General features: G+C 39.5%; 2 protein-coding genes and 1 long non-coding RNA gene across 8 annotated transcripts in view; 1 reads left to right on the forward strand and 2 right to left on the reverse strand.

The window, feature by feature from the left end:
* The window catches only part of LOC134551248 (uncharacterized), a 45,377-nt gene extending 37,484 nt beyond the window's left edge, over positions 1 to 7,893 (reverse strand). Inside the window, exons 1-4 of one of the 3 annotated variants that reach the window (XR_010080544.1) lie at positions 7,662 to 7,893; positions 6,730 to 6,870; positions 5,639 to 5,776; positions 2,354 to 2,491 (exon numbers count right to left, since the gene is read on the reverse strand). This is a non-coding gene — a long non-coding RNA (uncharacterized LOC134551248). The remainder of the gene's footprint in view (positions 1 to 2,353; positions 2,492 to 5,638; positions 5,777 to 6,729; positions 6,871 to 7,661) is intronic. The other 2 variants (XR_010080543.1, XR_010080542.1) reach the window with 2 other exon arrangements.
* CAPN3 (calpain 3) overlaps positions 1 to 12,209 on the forward strand; it is a 28,886-nt gene extending 16,677 nt beyond the window's left edge. The window contains exons 15-24 of the mRNA XM_063398614.1: positions 482 to 496; positions 1,685 to 1,786; positions 3,142 to 3,219; positions 3,903 to 3,960; positions 4,561 to 4,625; positions 5,658 to 5,726; positions 6,292 to 6,370; positions 7,893 to 8,009; positions 8,470 to 8,528; positions 9,145 to 12,209. Coding sequence (XP_063254684.1) covers positions 482 to 496; positions 1,685 to 1,786; positions 3,142 to 3,219; positions 3,903 to 3,960; positions 4,561 to 4,625; positions 5,658 to 5,726; positions 6,292 to 6,370; positions 7,893 to 8,009; positions 8,470 to 8,528; positions 9,145 to 9,171 — 669 coding nt within the window. The 3' untranslated portion in view covers positions 9,172 to 12,209. The remainder of the gene's footprint in view (positions 1 to 481; positions 497 to 1,684; positions 1,787 to 3,141; positions 3,220 to 3,902; positions 3,961 to 4,560; positions 4,626 to 5,657; positions 5,727 to 6,291; positions 6,371 to 7,892; positions 8,010 to 8,469; positions 8,529 to 9,144) is intronic.
* ZNF106 (zinc finger protein 106) overlaps positions 11,207 to 19,304 on the reverse strand; it is a 39,386-nt gene continuing 31,288 nt past the window's right edge. For all 4 annotated transcript variants that reach the window (XM_063398599.1, XM_063398600.1, XM_063398601.1 and 1 more), the window contains exons 18-22: positions 18,688 to 18,807; positions 18,152 to 18,223; positions 17,053 to 17,124; positions 16,373 to 16,519; positions 11,207 to 15,376 (exon numbers count right to left, since the gene is read on the reverse strand). In XM_063398599.1, the coding sequence (XP_063254669.1) occupies positions 15,320 to 15,376; positions 16,373 to 16,519; positions 17,053 to 17,124; positions 18,152 to 18,223; positions 18,688 to 18,807 (468 nt within the window). In that variant the 3' untranslated portion in view covers positions 11,207 to 15,319. The remainder of the gene's footprint in view (positions 15,377 to 16,372; positions 16,520 to 17,052; positions 17,125 to 18,151; positions 18,224 to 18,687; positions 18,808 to 19,304) is intronic.

A 19,304-nucleotide genomic window follows, 5' to 3' on the forward strand; every position in this document is an offset into this window, starting at 1 on the left:
AATGCTGTTGCACAGAATTGAGCTCCATCAAACCTTGCTCAGAAATGTTCCCCTTTTCTTTGCTGTCATAGTGAAAAATAACTGTCGAGATATGAGGGAATTAAATTATTACTTCAAGTATGATTGATCTATGGGCATAGAATTTCAATCTCCACTGCACTGGCAGGCTGGAAAAAGGAAAAGGAAGGCTGAGAGCTAAAGAGATTTTATTCAAGCAGACAAAGCCCCAGATGAGATGAGACACAGTTTTGCTATGGTTTCTACAATGTGTTTCCTTCAGTATGCCATTTCTTGGTGGGTGCATGTTCCCTCCTTTTTAGTGATTTGAAAGCTGTATAAATATAGGAAATGGGAAAATTTGTATGAGTATAGGAACTGGAAAACATAAACACAATAAAGGGAAAAATTAAAAAAAATAAAAGTTTTCCATCAGCTCTGCATAATCTGATCAAGTACTTTTTAATTTTGTCTCTTCACACAGAAGAAAAAGGGCAAGGTAAGAACCTGTGCAATGTGCCAAGTGCCAGCAAGGCAAAGAGCATGTGCAGTGCATGAGCAGAGGCAGAGTTCCTTGGTATTATAATTTTCTCTGTGTCTGGAAACTGACCTAGTTAATGAAGGATGCTGGATACGAGGCCATTTGCATGCAGCAAAGATTTTATCTTCCTACATCAGATTCTAATGAAATAGCATTAGCATCATATAGCCCTCTGACTTGAAGGGGTGGTGAAAGGGTAACAAACTATTCAGCTTTATCAGCTCAGTCCTCTGGGCTGCTCAAACTGTTCTTCCTTCCTGCCTCCTTCACAGGCAATCTGACACCCCTTGCTAGTGAAATGCACCCCTTCTCCAGACATCTGCCCTCACACTTGCTTTTCCACTCCCTAGTGTAACAAACTCCCCTTTCCTGAAGTTTCTGCTCACCGAAGTCCAGGATTCTATTTTTGATTCTACACAACACATTTTGGACTTGAAAATTTAATCAGATATTTTAATCCCAAGATAGGCTGATTGTAATTAATACTCCAGAGTAATACATTCACGTCCTGTAGCAGTTTTTTCCTTGTTTAAATACACCAAACCAGAACAATGGCACATGGCTGCTTACAGCTGAGTGCTTCAAGAATCAATACAGAGAAAGAACATAACTAACAAGCTCCTAGACAAATAACTGGTTTTCTGTGTAGGATTCACATTTTGTTTTCAGTGCTACTGTCCTTCATTGAGGGGCAAGCTCATCAGTTTAAGTGGTGACAATCTGGGAGGCTTACTTTGCTTAAAAACAGCAAAATCCCCACAAAAACAAACAAAAAACCCAACTAAAACACCAAAACAAAATTAAAACCAACAAAGAAACCCCAAACAAAAACAACAACAAACCAAACATGTCCAATTACATGATCTTTCTGACAAGCAAATCTAGAATCCAAAAAATGTCCTATTGTACAAAAATACTTTTGTAGCTTTTTTTAGCATGAGAAGAGCAGTAACTGTAGAAATTTTTCCACCTTTTTTTTTATCCTTTCTTTTCTTTCATTTTAAGAAATGGCTTCTCTTGTCACACTTTCAAGAGCAGGAGTTGTTGCTGCATGCACTTTCCACGGAATGCTTGTGATCAAGTATTTTCCTTTCCACTATTTCTCGTGTAAACTTCCATTTCTCTTTTTCTCTCTTCTTCTTCTAGCCTATCATCTTCGTTTCTGACAGAGCGAACAGCAATAAGGAGCTGACAGGAGATGAGAATGGTGGCAAAGATGGTGAAAAAGCCCAAGCAGATGAGAAAAAGGTTTCTGCAGCAAGTGGCAGAGGGGGAAATAGGGCTTGATCTGGCTAGCACAAAAGAGTGGCCGGGGAGAGCACAGGAATGGGGTAAAGAGGTGTCCTGAGATACTTAACAGCTTCTCATCAAATCCTAACATGAGTCACAGCTGGTTTATGTGGATCTAATGGGCATGAGCACAGAGAGACTGTCCCTTCAGTTATTTAACAACTCTGCAGGAGGATTTAGTTGCTTGAAAACATCTCCTGGTTGCTCTCTCATACAAGAATCCTAGTTATGAGAGATTCCTTTCCCACATTCAACTCATTCCCTCTCAGACCCCTGAGGTAGTACCACTTTACAGAGGGCACATGCACAAACTGCATCTAAGGGGCTGCAGAAGCTCCTGGCAATGACCTCAGCCTCTCCTGTTACAAACTACACACCTCTATCCTAGTCCCTGTTGGCCAGAGGACAAAGGACAGGTAAACCCAGGAGCTCCAGTACCCCCCCTCTTTTCCCTCACTACCAGAGAGGAGGAAACCAGAGTAGCAAGTTCAGAGTTTCTGCCTGCAGGTGGGTGAGACAACATACCTAACAGCCAGATCTCACATCCAGGCTTCTGGCATCTGGGGGCATGGCTGGAGCATCTGCGTACAGGGAGAGTGCTGCTCTGCTGCATGACTGCCACAGCATGCAGATGGCAAAGTGGGAACCAACCTAAACTTTCCTCTGCATTTAGACAAAGAAAAACAAGAACTAAGCCAAGAAATTCACTTTGTTACCTATAATTTTCATTTCCCTTTTCAGTATCAGCTTCAGAGTTTGGGGTTGCACTTTCCATGTGTCCAAGAAAGCTTCATGTTCCTTGTTTCCCTCTGTCTCATATGCTAGTTGTCTTCAGCAAGGGCCTCCCCACTTCATAAAGAGTTCTCACATGGCGATTTATAGCCTACAGGGCAGCTGTGAGGCAGATATTGTGTCCCTGCCCATGGCAGGTGGGCTTGAACGAGAAAATTTTAAGGTCCCTTCCAACCAAAATGATTCTTTGATTCTCTGATATGCCTCTTGTGCTCTAAACTTCTCTTTTGCGATATTTTGGAACAAAAAATTAGAAGAAAACTGCCAGTGGAAGTAATTATTTAGGCTCCTTCAAATAGAAAAGAGAGCAATGCTAGGAATAAATAAAATTAAATACTTGGCAGTTTTAAGGAACAGAATTAACAAAAGCATGAGGAAAGGAGTGGGAGGACAACTCATTCCTCCAAAGGTCTCCAGTTTCACTAAGATGATCCCTCACACAAGGGCAAGTGAGGCATCCAGGCCCTTTCCCTTCTCCACTGGGCTCAGGATGTATCTCTTCTTTGCTTGTCTCTTTTCAGCGTTCTTCAACAAAAGCTCATGAGGAGAGTGAAGAGCAAAAACAGTTCAGGAATATTTTCCGACAGATTGCAGGGGATGTGAGTATGCAGTCGATCCCTGTCTCTGCCATCAGAGCAGCCTGGCCACAACAGCTCCTAAATCAACTAAGCCATGGATTCCAAACACTGAATATTAAAATTTCCTTTGCATTTCCTCCCATCAAATTCTCTTTGCACTTTTGAGATAAGTAAAATCAAATAAAAGCCCCATTAAGTATACAGCTATCCTCATATGTACGTATAAGCTATTCCCACTATGTCTGAGGGAGTCTTATTTAAAATCAGCCGTTTTCATCTCTCTCTCCTACAAGATGCTGTATTGCACAGCAAGTATAAACAAGTTAAAAATGCAATGCCCTCTGGCATGTGCTTAACAAGGGAAGTTAAAGATAAAAACAGATCAAAGAACTGCATAAATCAAGTGGCTGCAAATAGGATAGAGGAGTTTTCTGATTTTGCTATTTGACTTATGGCTTGAACTTATCAGTCATTCTTCTAGTTGTAATTTAATGAGTACCATTATATGGTAACTTCAAATTTACCTTGTACTGCAGCCTCAAGAAAGAGATGTTTACATGAAGTGGAATGCCCTCTGTTTTGAAATATGTATATGCTTTATTGAAAAGTGACCAAAGACTTCAGACTTTTAGCACATCCATCCATAAAACTGTGTTTCATAAAGACCATTGTAACCAATTATATTCTCACCACATTTCCTTCAGGACATGGAGATCAATGCTGAGGAACTTAGGAATGTTCTCAATAATGTCGTAAAAAAACGTGAGTTTGAGCATGTTTTTACTAACCCTGGGGAAAGAAATCTGTGACAGAGCATAGCTCCCTACCCTGAGTTGCACTCTAAAAATTGTTGGTGTTTTCAAACTCAGAAATTTCCTAGTTACATCTCCATGGGCATTGTATCCAAGACTTTAACAAGTGAACTTTTCGCAGAGATGATCTCTACAGGTTGTTAGTACTGATAAACTAGAAATGAGCAGATGCATTCACTGGAATTACCACACGGGACAATAATGCAACTCTTGCAGTCTGCAAATGCCCTTTAAAAAAAATTCTAGTGGAGAGGCAGACCTCTCTCCCTGTTTAGCAAACTTTAACCTACAGATCCTGGACTTGTTTAGTAACCTAGGAGTTAGTTTAGAGTTTTCCAGAGTTTTTTATTATATATAACAAGTCAAGAATAGTAATATCTAATTCACAGACAATAACATTACTGAGAATCTTTTCAGATTTCTCTACCACTCATTTCTTTACTGGATGAAGGAAGCAGGTTTGGCTTTTACTTTGATTAGAGTTACACTTGAGAGTGAAATCACTTGCTGATTTGCATGGCTTGTATTCACCTGGGATCATTTGTTTCAGACAAGGACCTAAGGTCAGAAGGGTTTGAACTGGAATCCTGCCGCAGCATGATTGCTTTAATGGATGTATCCTTTTCCAGGGAAAAGGGAGTGCTTGAAACCACTGGACTTCACTATTTGTCACCACCACACAACAACACATGCACAGCTTAGTAACAAAACAGCAAATTGGAGTCTGTAGTCAGATAAAAAAGCACTCCTGGTTTGGTACATCTTAATTCCAGGCATCTTAACATTGGCATAATTGGCAGAGAAAAATATCCCCAAAAAAAAGCTGCAGAATAAATCAGTCAGTATGACACTCTTCTTTAGGTATCAGAGACTGGCCATATTATGTACTAAAGAATGATTTTTTGATTATTATATTTAAAACAAACTCAATATAACTATAGTTCTTGCCAATAAACTTAGTATATTTATCTCTTTAAGTTTATAATGTATCACATATTCTACTGTGTGCTCATCTTGCAATGCAGGCAGAATTTGTCTGGAACGAGTGCAGTAGATCCACTATAAGGTGCCACATGGTTACCTCTGCCACAGGCACCCTTAGTTTTCCAGTTTGACATAAGACAGTATTGAGAGAATGTAAGTGCATTCAAACATAAGCAGAACAAAAGTGTAACTACAACCCACAGCCATAACAGTTGGAGCCTAAATGCATTTTTGAAAAGAGCTTTAGTCAACATATTGCTTATTTCTCAATTCATTTTAAGCAAGGTAAAAAGATATTCACTCCAGAATAAAGCTCACTTTTCTTAAAAAGCATTGGGTGAGCTTCCCATTTAGAGGTATTTCAGAAAAGCCCACTAAAATATCCTACTCATGCACTTTTAGAATAGTTCCAGAGGCAAAGCTGTGTCCTGTACCGGAAGTTTGCTTCTACACAAAGTACAAGTAGTACTTCACTCTCCTGAAGCAGTACGCTGTGCACAATAACCAAAATGTTTGCAAATATTTTACTGCACAGCTGAGTCAACTCTTAATGCTAAGGAGATCCCCAACCCAGTTTCACATTCATCCCTTCACCAGTAGCAGACTTAATTAATTTTATCCCAAAAATATTGTGTGTTTTTTACCTGAATGTTTGCACCACAGACAGATGGCTCAGGGAAGATAAACTTTGATGAATTTCGACATCTCTGGGACAAGATTAAAAGCTGGCAGGTATTGCTGATATCTTCACTGTTCTTCACAGCTTCTGCAGTACAAGTGTCCTACAGGAAAACCAGAACTCTCCACATACACGCCATCAAAAAGAAAGGCTAAGAAATAATTATTAATTAGCTTCAAAAATGAAAAGCAGTCTCTCTCCTCATCCTACTTTGCTTAAGCAAATAGCCTGAATCTCTCAAGCGAACCGCCTTCTTCCATGCAAATAGCACAGAGGCATACAAATTGAATGAGGAGAATGATGGCAACTAGAATCAGGCCTCAATAATAGCTTAATTAGCACAATCAAGAGGGAAGATTACCAGCATAAACTCAAGTCAAACAAGGAGACTCTCAAGGGGAGAGCTTTTTTCCTTCCCAGAGATTAGATCTAAATTATTTTACTTTGCAGCTGAGAGGAACTCTGTGCTAACAACCCAGACTACCCAGCACTGGCAATATAAGGCACGTGGCAAAGCCTCCAGCTGCCCGAGGCACACATCTCATATCCACTCCGTGGGTGCATTCAAGAGAAGCACAAGTTTTTACTACTGTTTTCTGTGGTTTTTTCTTTTTGCAGAAGATTTTCAAGCGCTACGACACGGATCATTCAGGAACCATTAACAGCTATGAGATGCGCAATGCGGTCAATGACGCAGGTACTTTCCCCGGTGCAGTGTCCAACAGCTAAAAACCCTTTTTTGGTTTGGTGCATCACAGGGTGACATCACCAACCACAGTGCTGCCTTTTAAGGACTGATCCTAGAGAAATTATAATTTTTTTCCCCCCCGATAGAGCTTCCCAAATATCCAAATGGCAAGCTTTGTATGTCTTGCCAGCCAAATAGATCTCTTCAGCTCCTCTTTAATGCAATTAGTGATGCTTTGCTGCCTTAAGGATGTCCTACTCAGGGTCCTGCTATTCAGGGAGACTAGGGGGTGCTGAAGACATTTACTTTCATTTAAGCTGTGAGTTCTATATATTTGTGTAAGTAACAAACAAAGAACAGTGGAAAACCTTCAACCTAAGTGCACAGGCACTAAAACCAGGATGGAGTGGGTCCATGGCCCTTGTCCAAGTTTGTGATTGTGTGAACATTCCTTGAGTCATGTCAATGTTTCTTCTGTACTGACCCACTGTGGGTTCCATCTCTTCTACCTGCACAACAAGAAGAAAGTGTTTTTGCAAAACTTGCATTTAATGAAATTCGTTCTGAAAAGAGTGACTTTGGACTTTTCTTAATTGTCTCAGACACACCAGTGTGCTTCATCCTCTGAAGAGCAAGCCTCCCCACACAAATATGTTTACCAGGTCTCTAAGGGTGTGGGATGACCTCTTTGATCACAAAATCTGTAGTATCACTATAAACCTAGATGGGATGATTTCAGTGACACTTTGTTTTCAGTAGTGTTTTGGCACATCAAGGAACAGAAACAAATGGCTACCTTGTACTTTACAAAACCTTGGTGATCCTGTAATCCTTTGCCACAGACAAAACTACACCTGAATTTGGACTCCTGCTGTGGTAGAAATATGGGTGATTTTTATTTCCTGGGTTTCTCTTCTCACCAGGGGAGTTGTCAATGTAAAAAGAGAAAATATTTAAATATCTCCTGCCCTGACTTCAGAACTAAGAACATTTCAGTCTTACAGCACAGAAGCTGTGCATGACCTTGCATTTAGCCAACAAACAGCTGTACCCGAACTGTGACAGACCCTTTCAAGGAACAGGCACAGGCTGCAGCATTCAGTGCCAAAGTTCCGTCCTACCACACCAAGAAGTTGCCTCCTTGTCTATTTTCTGATCACTGTTTAATGATGTTTTTATAGCAACTTCCTCCTGCACGTCTGTCCCCAGTTTTAGCTGATTTGCTCTCAGCAGGCCCAGCTGAGCCATCAAGGCCCTCTGGGGCTGCAGCTCTTCACACTTACAGCCTGAGGCAACTTACGTGTCAAGGGCCCTCTCAAATCATAACTCCAAAACGTTGCTTCTGGTTTAGGAAGGCAGCTGGACGCAGTGAAGCTCCTTCTAGCTTTACTTCATTTCGTTTAGCATTTGCAGCAGGACTTTCCAGCCTGCGCCTCGGCTGGGCCAGGGGAGCGCCTGTGGGCAAACCCCTCACGGAGCAGCGCTTTCCCGGCCCGAGGCCCAGCTCCGCCCCGTTCTTGCCTCTCCGCAGGGTTCCGGCTGAACAACCAGCTCTACGACATCATCACCATGCGCTACGCCGACAAGAACATGAACATCGACTTCGACAGCTTCATCTGCTGCTTCGTGCGCCTGGACGCCATGTTCCGTGAGTGCCGGCCCCGCTCCACGGCCCCGCCCCGCCTCCTGCCCCCGCACAGCCCTGGGGCCGCGGGGCGGCTTGGGGTGGGAAGGACCTGGGGGTGACCCGGTGCCAACCCCTGCTGCGGCAGGGACACCTTGCACCGGGCCAGACTGCTCACAGCCCCAGCACACTCACAGCAAAGGTTGTTCACAGCTCCACTGCCTAGGTAGGGTATCAATTATTTAAGAGACGTGCTTAGGGAATCTAGGATGACAAGATGCCTCATACAAACACAAAAACTACTGTGTTTCTCCTTGAATGAACTAAGGAAAAATGCAGCAGAAACACTTGCTGACCCCACAAGTAAAGACCTGCACAAGTTGGCATTTCACAATGGGAGCACTATTTGATTTCCTGTCTGGGAATCATCTTTACTCACACAGTAACCTAATCTACTCCCCGTATTTTTGTTTCCTTGCTTTAGGGGCATTCCACGCCTTTGACAAAGATGGAGACGGCATCATTAAGCTCAATGTCCTAGAGGTAAACTGCTTTATGAGAGTATGTCTAACATAATGTCTCAATACTAAATTTTATTAATCATTGTACATGTTTTCAAGGGAAAACTCTATGAATAGAGTTCATCTGAAATTGTCACCCAATTGGTAAGAAACCCCAAAACTTCCTAAAATTTAGCTACCAATTTTACACAGAAAATATCCATGATCTGCCAGCAACAGCTGCTCTGTAAGAACTCCAGTTGGTGCTGAAAGGCACAGCTGCAGCCTCCTGATATCATCTTTAAAGTCCATCAAAAAACTTTTGAGATTATTTTTATGAGGCAATTTAGTTCAAACACAGTGATATGGTATTAAATGATAACGGGGCTTAGAATAGTTCTTCACCTTTTAATCTTTTTAAGAATTAGCAAGTTTCAACTTCAAAGCATGTCCTGTGTTAAAGAGACTGTTGAAAATACCCTTCAGTTTTTGCAAGGGAAGGAGAAATAGGAGCAAGAGACTCAAGAAAATTCCCCACTGCCACTCTACCTCATGCTAAGTGACAGCAAGCAGCTGCCTTCCAGCTAGAGATGATGGTATCTTCATACAATTTGTGGGAGGGTGCCAACAGCTCTTCCATCCTTTAACTCTTCTTTCAGTGGCTGCAGCTCACGCTGTATGCGTAACACTGGAGCCAGCGGCCACCTTCATCAAGAACACACTGAAGACCTCCAAGGAGCTACCACCATCCATCCCAGGAGCAAACAGGAGCACTTCCTACGTCATTCGCTCCCCAAGATGAACAGCACATGGGAAGAAGCCCTGGGAAAAAGAGACAACCATACTCTACTGGACAAGATAGTGCATGTATTTTGTAACTACTTTTATAGCATCCTGACATTTTTCCTTTGGACAACAAGGATTAATTTATTGATGACTGAATTAAGCTTTCTCTGCATGGTGAAGACATGGAGAATACATAATTGTTCTGCTTCTGCTAACAACTGGAAAGGTCTTCCCTCAACTCAGGTGAAACGAGGACTGTAACTAACTGTGAAAGTCAGAGGTGTTTACTGCCACCTTGTAACTGGTCATTAACTCTTTGTCCTGCTCTTGGTATTATCCTTTCATTTCTTTGTAATGTTTACTGAGTAGTTCACATGAGATTTGCTAATTACATTAATATTATGCAACCCAATGACTCAAATACAGATTTGGCTGTGCACGTTGGAGCTCTGCTATGTGGAAATGGGAAAGTAGGGCATGACAGATTGCAATACCAGAGTACAACTTGATCTAATGCCTCAGCAGAAATATCAGAACTGAACAATCTGTTTTAGTAGGGCTAAACTGAGCAGTTTTAGGGCTCTCACTTTTAGTACCCATCCTAATTACAAATGTGGACATTGTAAGTGTTTTTCATTGTAACTGCATTCCCTATAACATTGAGAAACTTATTTGCCATTCAAGGCAGAAAACCTCTTATACATACAAATTTATGTATCTACACACGTATATTTTCCCTACCCTGGGTCCTATTTCCCCAACACTACCAAGAGGTGACTTATAGCAGAAACAGGTACTATGTCAGCATGACTACTTTGGGAATATTATTCCAATGGGCAAGTACAATTAGTTTAATGGAACCAAAAATAAAATCAAATTGATTTTGGCCTAGGCTTTTTGGTTTTATTCTGAAAGAACAGATGAAGATGAAATATTGAGCACTCTTCCACCATCCTCCTGAATATGCAGCTGCTTTTGGAGTTTATGGCAAGAGTGAAATTAGCTTAGTATATCAGATATTTGCCAGTTTACTCCTTGAATACATTTTTAAAAAGGCACTTGAGAGGTTCCCTTGCTTCCAGCTTAAAAGATGACAGGTTTTCACACATACAGCATAAAAAATGGAACAAAAACCAAGACAGGGAAGGAAGACCAGACTTTGCCAGGAGAACATTTTACTTAGTTCCCTAGTGGCAAAAAGTAGCAGTTTGCAAAGTGGCAAAAAGTAGCAAAGCAATACACTCATGTAAAACAAAATTTTAAAAACAAATTGTAGCACCCACTCAAAGTTATTCCAGTGAGTAGTACCTTTAACTGCAAGGTCACTAAGAAGCAGAAAACCTTTCGACTACAAAGTTCTTTGTGTTGTCTTGTAACTTACTCTGTAAGAGAAAGAAAATCCTACAATTTATCTAAAGAAAAGTTATTCAAATTCAAATGGTCTTTTAACCCAAATAATTTTTAAGATGACTGGAACACTTGGAGAGCTGTTTTATAGCCAAGCCTTACCTCCACTGAGCTATTATTTTCCATACAAGTATGGCAGAGATGCTCTTAGTTGGGATGTTCATAGAAAAAAAAAATCTATCAGTCAAAAATCAAAATCAGGATTTTTAATTGGCAATTCAAAACTGGTCCTTACACTTGTGGTGAGTGAACTACCAATAAGCTCTAGAGCTTTAGAGAACTTCCCTTGCAATGGGCCATGAAGCAAGATAGGCAGCACATCAGCTTGGAGGCATCAGTTGGGTGGACAGTTTTATCTCTCTGCCAAAAGATCTGAGATTCCTGCACACCTGTAACATTCCTGCCAATGGCCTGTCTGATTTTATCCAGTACTCACAGAACAGGAAAAAAATCCAAAACAAAGTCAAGTTCTACCAAATCGTGTGAAAGAATCATTCTATTTAAAACAAAGAAGAAGCAGACAAACTATAACAATATAAAGAACTTTATTTTTCTTTCATTTCTTCTTTTACCATGTAAAGTTTCATTATTACACTCACACCTTTGTACCAAAGTGAGAGAAAAAAACCACGATCCATCTGTGCACATGTTCTACACAGTTTAAATTATTAAATATTCAATCAAGTTGTTTTATTTCACTTCCATTCTTTAAAAAAGACTGTTTAACATTACAGCAAAATGAAATCTGAGAAGCTGGCAGGTGCATATAACAGAATATATACGTACACAGTTTGCTCTTTGAGGATTAATTATTTTATGAACAGTAGTTGAAATCATTTCCTTATCCTTCCTCACATATTCTGCAACTCTGGACAACTTAGACTGCCTGAATTATAGTACAATACCAGCCTGAAAACCAAGATTCACCTGTACCTGTGTTTTTAATTCAACTTAAGGGAAAAGTATTTTCCCAACAAAAACTTTTCCCCTGTCATTTATTGCAAATTTGCAGTTATCATTTACCTTGATCCAGCATGACTGTACTGTTTGAAAATATGCATTAAAAACTGCACAACTTCAAACACACCACACAGCCAAGTTCCTGTTATTTTGCAGAATCTAATTTATGTCCTGATAATATGCTTAAAGTCTGTAATTCACACACAAGTGACACAAGGTAAGCAGAAGCTTGGATATTTAATGCATCTTTGTACCAAGAGATGCAGAAGTTTTCCCTCCATCCCCTTCCACGTACAGGAGCAGCAATGTTAGGCCAGAGTGTTTTGCACTGCCAAATAGCTGTTATTTTTCTCTGAAATTTGAAGGAGAAAGGCAAAACTAACATAGACCAAGCCCAAAAGGTCCCTAAAGGTCTGCCATATGTAGTCAGCCATACAGCAAGTCCAGAACTTGTTTTTCAACATTTGATTAATAAAAAATTCACAGCTAACTACAAAATAAATCCTCACTCTACTCACTCTTCCACTCACAACTTTTTACTTGCATAAAAAAAAACAAAACCAAAAATAAACAGTCCTGAAACTGGCTTCAGATGTGCAGTACTGCTTTTCATGCAAATAATAAGTGTTAAATATCACAAACAGCCCACTTTCCCAAAGTTATTACATTCTTCAACTAGAAGTGTATCAGGAGTCAAAACCCTAAGTTACAAGACCAGAGAGGATCTTATTAATGAATACCAACAAACAAACATTAGTTTGGCATCTCTCTTCTGCAACTGCCTCCAGAAGAAGTAAATGGCCACTTGTGAAATCTGCACCAAATTCCAGGTGAACAAATAGGAAACCTCTCCACAGAACTCCAGAGAAGTCCGTGAATTTCCACAGCTGCACAATTTTATAGCAAATCCTTTTAAGATTTCCTCATGATGAAACAGTGCAGCATCTTCCTCTGAACCCCTGAGGATTTTTAAAAATTGTTTCTGATTTATGAAACAAAACTTTTCACTCATGCAGCTCTGCTATTTTCCCACCTCTTACCCATTTTAGGATTCTTACAATGTATCTGAAATGACCTACAAAATAGCAAAAGACACCACTACTAAAACTGGACTTCAGTAGCCCAGATTTTTCAGAAGGGTTGTTTTCAAGACAGCTAAGGAAATATCATTGACCACACAAAAAGAAAGACCACTTCTACCAACTAGAAAAGATAAACCCAACCAGCAAATGGGAATGGAAATAAAGTGTAATAACTGTGTTTGTTGCAACATCTACAGAGAAAGATCTTTCAATGTTCCTGAAAACAGCTGAAAGAATGAAAAGAATCACAAGGGAGAAGTAACAAAATCTACTCTCACACAGGTTTTTCAGAATGCCACTACTGCCCCACAGGCTTGTCCTCGGGACACACCTCCACACCTTCACTTGCAGCACAGTCCATGAAGGACAGCTTAGGACTCCTGCCCTATTTATGCCACACGCACATGCTCCCTTATCATGGTTCAAAAAACTCCCAGAAGAACTCCAGAATATCAACACCTTTGGAAATGGTTTAAGCATTATGCAGTCCTCTGCTTTTATGTCTTGAAAAACCAAACAAATGCTCGCAGGCTTTAGAGCATTACACCCTCCATCATAAAACATCTACACTGCTTAAAGAGTTCCCCAAACTTGATTCTTTATTGAATTGCTTCACCCACAGCCCACAGAAAGAAAGATTAAAAAATCCCAACATCAAAACCACAAACACACATCCCCCAAAAACCAAAACAAAACCACCCTCAGAACAGCCTGAGGTCTGAGCCACATACTGGGGCTTTTTGCTATCCACAAACAGCTTAATAAAAAGTAAACAAACAAAATCAATCACCACAAAAGCACTGGAACCTCAGAGAGTCCCATGTCTTTAAAGTAGGATGCTACTGCATCTCACTCATATTTTACTCCTCTCTCACAAAAAATATTCATCAGTGTCAGAGCAATTCTGCTTGTCTTCTAAGATAATACAAAACCAGTGTGCTCCAGAGAAGGCCCTGAAGTTCCTTGATTTGATGGCAGTGGAACATCCATGGGCTTTCCTGAATCATTCACTTTTTTGGCCTAAAAAGGCTTATTCACAGTCAGAGAATGAGGCTATAAAACTTATTTGGTCTATGGTTGACGAGTCTGAAAATGGTTGTGAAAAAGATACCCGGTACAAACAGTCCACTCAGGTTTTATCGAAAAGCGCTGGATTGGTGTATAAGCAGCTCAGTTCACTGCCTTCACCTTCTCTTACAGCTTAGGAAACCTCTGCTTATTTTATCCTGAGCAGCAAGTTAGGCAAAGGTGAACACAAAGCTCCCTGCTAGATTAGTCTCAATGTTAAGAGGGTTCTTTGCTAAGTTAGTGTCATTAGGGGAGAGGGGGTGGCAAGTGCCAGAAGAGTATTTCACTGAACTTCACAAGGTGAAGTGATCCCGCTTAAGGGGACAAACCCTGACAAGTTCAAACAGTCTTCCCTTCTGCACTGGCCTCTCTGTGGTACTTTCTGTACATTAGGAGAAATAAGACTTTTACATGTGATATGCATTTCATATCCTCAGCTTCTGCTTGAGAACTTTAGACTTTAAAATCCTGCTCCATTCTTTCCAGCTGAGTTTCTGTGAACTTCATATAGCCCAAGCCAATTAAGGCAATTCACAACAGAAACAAAACATTATCAAAGCAGATGTACTCAGACACACAGTGCCTTTGCATTTCTCTTGGTTTGCTATACTGTGAGGACATGGGACTGCAAAGCTCAGTCACTGCGATTCCATAAAATTGGCAATTCCAATTATGGTGTTTTATTAAGACAGCAGTGGTGGTTACGTTGCTTAAAGAAAAGCAAACACCACTTACTTCTTTCCCATACATTAGGACCTATACTGAAAAAGACTAAGATTGCAAAGCACATGGGTAGAGCCACTGTTCTGGCTGTTTTGCTGCTACTGGCATCTCTCTCAAGAACCACTTTCCTCAAAATAAACAAAATACCGCAAAAGGTATGGTATCTATCACTGTAGATATATTGTGCCAGTTACAGCAATTTTTACATAAGGAATAAAAAATAAGTTACAATTAACATTAAAAAATTAATTTATTCCAGTCTCCATAAAATAACTTTTATTTTTATGAAGAAAGTAAAAATGTACACTGGATATTCAGGTTAAATTGTTAGAATTTGTGATATTCTGGTTTGCAGAATTTTATTAAAATCAGCTAAAAATTGGCTACAATAAAACTTGACATTTCTTAGACACCTAATAGGCTTCAAGCTGAGTTTGCAAACAGCAGTACCTATTGTAGTCTAAGTTTTCAAGACCCCTTTGGACTTCCCAAGGACTAAGCTTCTTAAAAAAACAAATAAAACCACCTGAAAAAAGACAACAAAAAAACAAGGCAGACAAGAGGAAGGAATATTCTTGTCCACCAAGGAATTAAAAACTTGCAAGAACTTGGGCTAAGTCTTAATTACCAGCCTTATTTCTACAGAGTGCAACACAGCCTGCAGTCTCCGTAGCAAAGTATTTCAGCCCCACTCAGTTTTTGGATTCCAAGTGGGAAAAGAAAGAGGAAAGACTGGAGTAAGAAACGGATGTTATTTGGAATAATTCTGACATACAAAATTACTTCCCAATGTGGGAGGTGAAAAGCTTCATGAGTCAATCTTGCTGTCATCCTCAGCATGTCTTTCAATGTGTCCTACAGCATCCTAGAAAAGAACCAGAGAAGTCAATTAAAAAAAATCATTATGATCATCACAAAAAAACCCACAAAAAACTTTTCAGGAGATTCTAGAAGCCTCAGTGAAAGTGACGTTCTACATAATATACACCTGTTTGGCTTAAAGCTTCTAAAAAGATTAATACTATTATTGTCAAGCTATTAAATCATATATATAAAGTGTTTCACATATCACATCATTAAAGGCAAATAAAAAACATTTTCCTTTTTGATTAGCAGAGCAAATTAAATAAACACGTCATATCCAAAGCCAGCACTTAAAGAGAAATTAATGATTCTACTGTTGGCTAATTCCTGAAGAAACCTCCATCCTTCCCATATTTTGGAAAGCATTGAAAAGAAGGCAGTTTATACTGCTGAGGACTAAAATGTAGATTTTACCAGTCTATGGGTAACAGCCCTCCTTACACCCATCCCCCAATTCTTTCCACATCACTTACTCCAACTCTTATGCCTTCCTCATTTTTTCCCCCTTCTGTGCTAGCTTTCATCCAGAAGTTTATGCACTACTTATTTAAAGATTGGTTTTGCTAACAGCAATCTCATGCCAAAAATAAACAATGAAAGAGATACAATGGATAAAAATTAAAAGGATAAAAACCTGTTTTCAAGGCAGATGTTTGTGCATCTTATAAAGATATTTTTCCTTCAAAAACTTCCTAATATCTTGAGTAGATTTTCTTTAATATTTTAAGAATTCTACCATTTCCATGTAATATTTTAGGATCAGAAGGTTTTAAACTGACCATATGTTAAAGTATCATAGCAGCACTGTTCATATGCCACAGGCTGAACTGAAGCCTGTTATGACTGTAGCCTTGGATGACTGCAACCACGTGCAGTTAAGCCTGCCAAGGCTAGAAAAATCTAACCCTTTTTAAGAGAAATAGGATCAAGTCCCACAATGGTGGTGATATAAAGCACTTATTTTATCAACTACAACCATGTTATTTCAACCACATACCTGCTTGGAACCTTTCCTGGAAGTAAAGAAAGCATCACAGTTCTTCCAACGACATTTCAGGGTCTGAAAATTTGGATTGGTGTGGTCAGTTAGCAGGTGTTGTTTCAGATGGTCCACAACTCCAAAGATCAGTGAACATCCATGCCACTGGGAGAAAAAACAACACACCGGAATAAGCTGGGAAATACAATTTTTGCTCATGCTTTTCTTCCTGCAATTTCACAATATTCTTCCACGACTGTAAGCATGCCTGTCAACTCCTGTAAGTTTTTTTATTGTATTCAATTTCCATTTTCCATGGTCTCTATTACTTTCATTACAGCTCTCCAGAAACTTTTCCTGCCTTTAGCCAAGCCCAGGCCATCAGCAGGAATGGCAGGAGGAAGAGAGGAATTAAGCTTTTACAAGATTTAAGCTTACCTGTGACAAAGTCATTTGGAAATTAATTAAAATTATTTAGCACAGTAAATCACTTTGCTATGTCACTCAGCCAATGTTTCTGATAGACAACAAAATTGAAACTAGTGATAGACACCTAAGTGATATATACTTTAAAAGTCCATACACATTTAAAAACAACAAATTATGAAAAATCAAAGGTCAAGCTACTCAAGACTAAGTGACTAGAGACCATCCCCAGAAAATTCAATAACGAGGGCTAAAAACAACTTGCTAATTACCCAGCATCGATAATTTTGCATCAGATTAAGCCTCACAGCTCTGACACTGCCATCATAGCATCCAGTGTAGATCTGTAAAAGAAACATTTATGGATAAACAAGCTGAGAATAAAATAAAAAGACAAAGTAAATTTTGAAGGAGATATCAGTGTAGGTAAAAACAATGAAACATCAGCATGCTTCTACATTTAAAAAAAAGATATAATCAAATTCTTTTAGTATTTGCATCCATAATTCACAAAACCCTACAAATGAATAATTGCTTGTGTAGTGTGTGCAACAGTTCAGAAATAGGATGGAGAGGAAGGGTGTGGAAGAACATCAGGATTTCAGAGAGACTGATGCAGATCCTTGCACTTATCACTAAACCTCTCATCTGAACCCTTCTTTGAGAATGCCCAAAACAGACCACTGCTGGCACAGTTCAAGCCTCACGTTGGACTCACATAAGATGTGATGCTTGGGCAGAATGTATTCCAATTAGTAGGTGATCTGTTCCTTTGGACTTAACTTTTCTATTATTATAGATCACAACTACACCTTTCATTTACAGCCTCACAGGAACTTTGCAAACAAATTCCTAGACATGCAGACAAATAAGTGCATTTAAAAACTATTTTAAGGCATATTTATCCAGAAGAGCTTCTGAAATTTATCTTTCAGGGCAGAGGCATGAAGAAATCTGTACACCTGAATCAATTGCACACCTTTGTTTATGTTCTATCAAAGGTTGCTAAAGGTTTGGCTGTGGGTAAAGTTTTTCTCCAGCACCTGAGTGATTCCCTTGAGTAAAAGTTAAACAGGATTGACACTTGAAAAAGTGGAAGTATTTTACTATTTCTAGTGTCTTCACTGTAATCATAACTACAAAAAGAACTATTGTTTTAAGGCTACACTAAGCTGAACAATGATTTTCCGCAGACAATAATATTACATAAGTATAAAGCTTTTACAGCCATTTGATTTTTTGACTGAGAACAACTTAGAAATGCAGCCAAACAGCAGGCTGATTTCTTTATCTGAAGAAATTAAACTGTCTTATCTGTACCTGTGGCATTTACAACCTTCTCTTAAAGAACAGCAAAAAGAAGGGAGTTACCATGCTCTTATGGATGGTCATACACATGATCATATCTGTGTGGCCTCCATAGACTTGCAAGCGGTCATGTGACTGGAAAGAAACAAAAACACAGACATTTAATAGCATGACATTTTTTAAGAGACATTTTTTACAGACATGTAAAGGATAAAACTTCTAAGAGTGGTTTCCTTCATAGCAAGTATACTGCCATGGTAGATTCCAAACTTCACAGACACCTTGAAAGTTCACTTTTGCTTCTGGGAGTCTTTTTGCCCAAAAAAACACTTATTCTCTCAGCAGAAAAAACTAAAATTTTCTCACTTTTCTGAGCTGTAATTGTCTTGGAATAACCCAGGTTCTAATAAAAATAGTTTAGGTTATATTCTTTAAAACCCATGTATTTTGACTGGGGAGACAACTATATATACTGAGTGACAGGAAAAAGAGGGATGTCCTAGAGACCAGAAAAGTACAAACATGACTTCTATTTCACTTCAAAATCACTAATTAACACTTATTAGATAAATGTCATTAGTATCCACCTATTTTCTTACCTGTAGTTCATAAACACGAACAAATTTATCCAGACATGCTGTCACCATGACTTTCCCAAGAATGTTCACAACTGTTACTGCATGGTTATGGCCCTTATAGATCCGCACCAGCTCTCCAGTCTGCATCAAGAAAAACCAAGGCAAATAGGTGTTTGGTTTGGTTTTACTTAAACAAAAGAATAAAATAGTTTTACCTAACCCATATCTGGTAGCAGCTTTAATGCTCAATACTCAAAAATGGAATTATTAGACTTCCATCCCCTGTGAAGGCACTTAGAGATTATGATCAAATACTACTTATCCTTTTGTTTGCCCATCCTAACATAGAGCCATTCCAGTACACTAGAAATGCATGGGTCTGTGTAAAGTTCTCTTTCTTCTCCTGCTTCTGAACATGAACCACTAGTGTGTGCCCAGGTGGCCAAAAAGCCAATGGTATCATGGTCTGTGCCAGGAACAGAGTGATCAGCAGGACCAGGGAAGTGATTCTTCCCCTGTACTTGGCACTGATGAGGCCACATCTCAAGTGCTGTATCCAGTTTTGGGCCCCTCAGCTCAGAAAGGACACTGAGGTGCTGGAGTGAGTCCAAAGAAGGGAAAGAAGCTGGTGAAGGGTC

Source organism: Prinia subflava, chromosome 5, assembly GCF_021018805.1.
Source record: "Prinia subflava isolate CZ2003 ecotype Zambia chromosome 5, Cam_Psub_1.2, whole genome shotgun sequence".
NCBI lineage: Eukaryota > Metazoa > Chordata > Aves > Passeriformes > Cisticolidae > Prinia > Prinia subflava.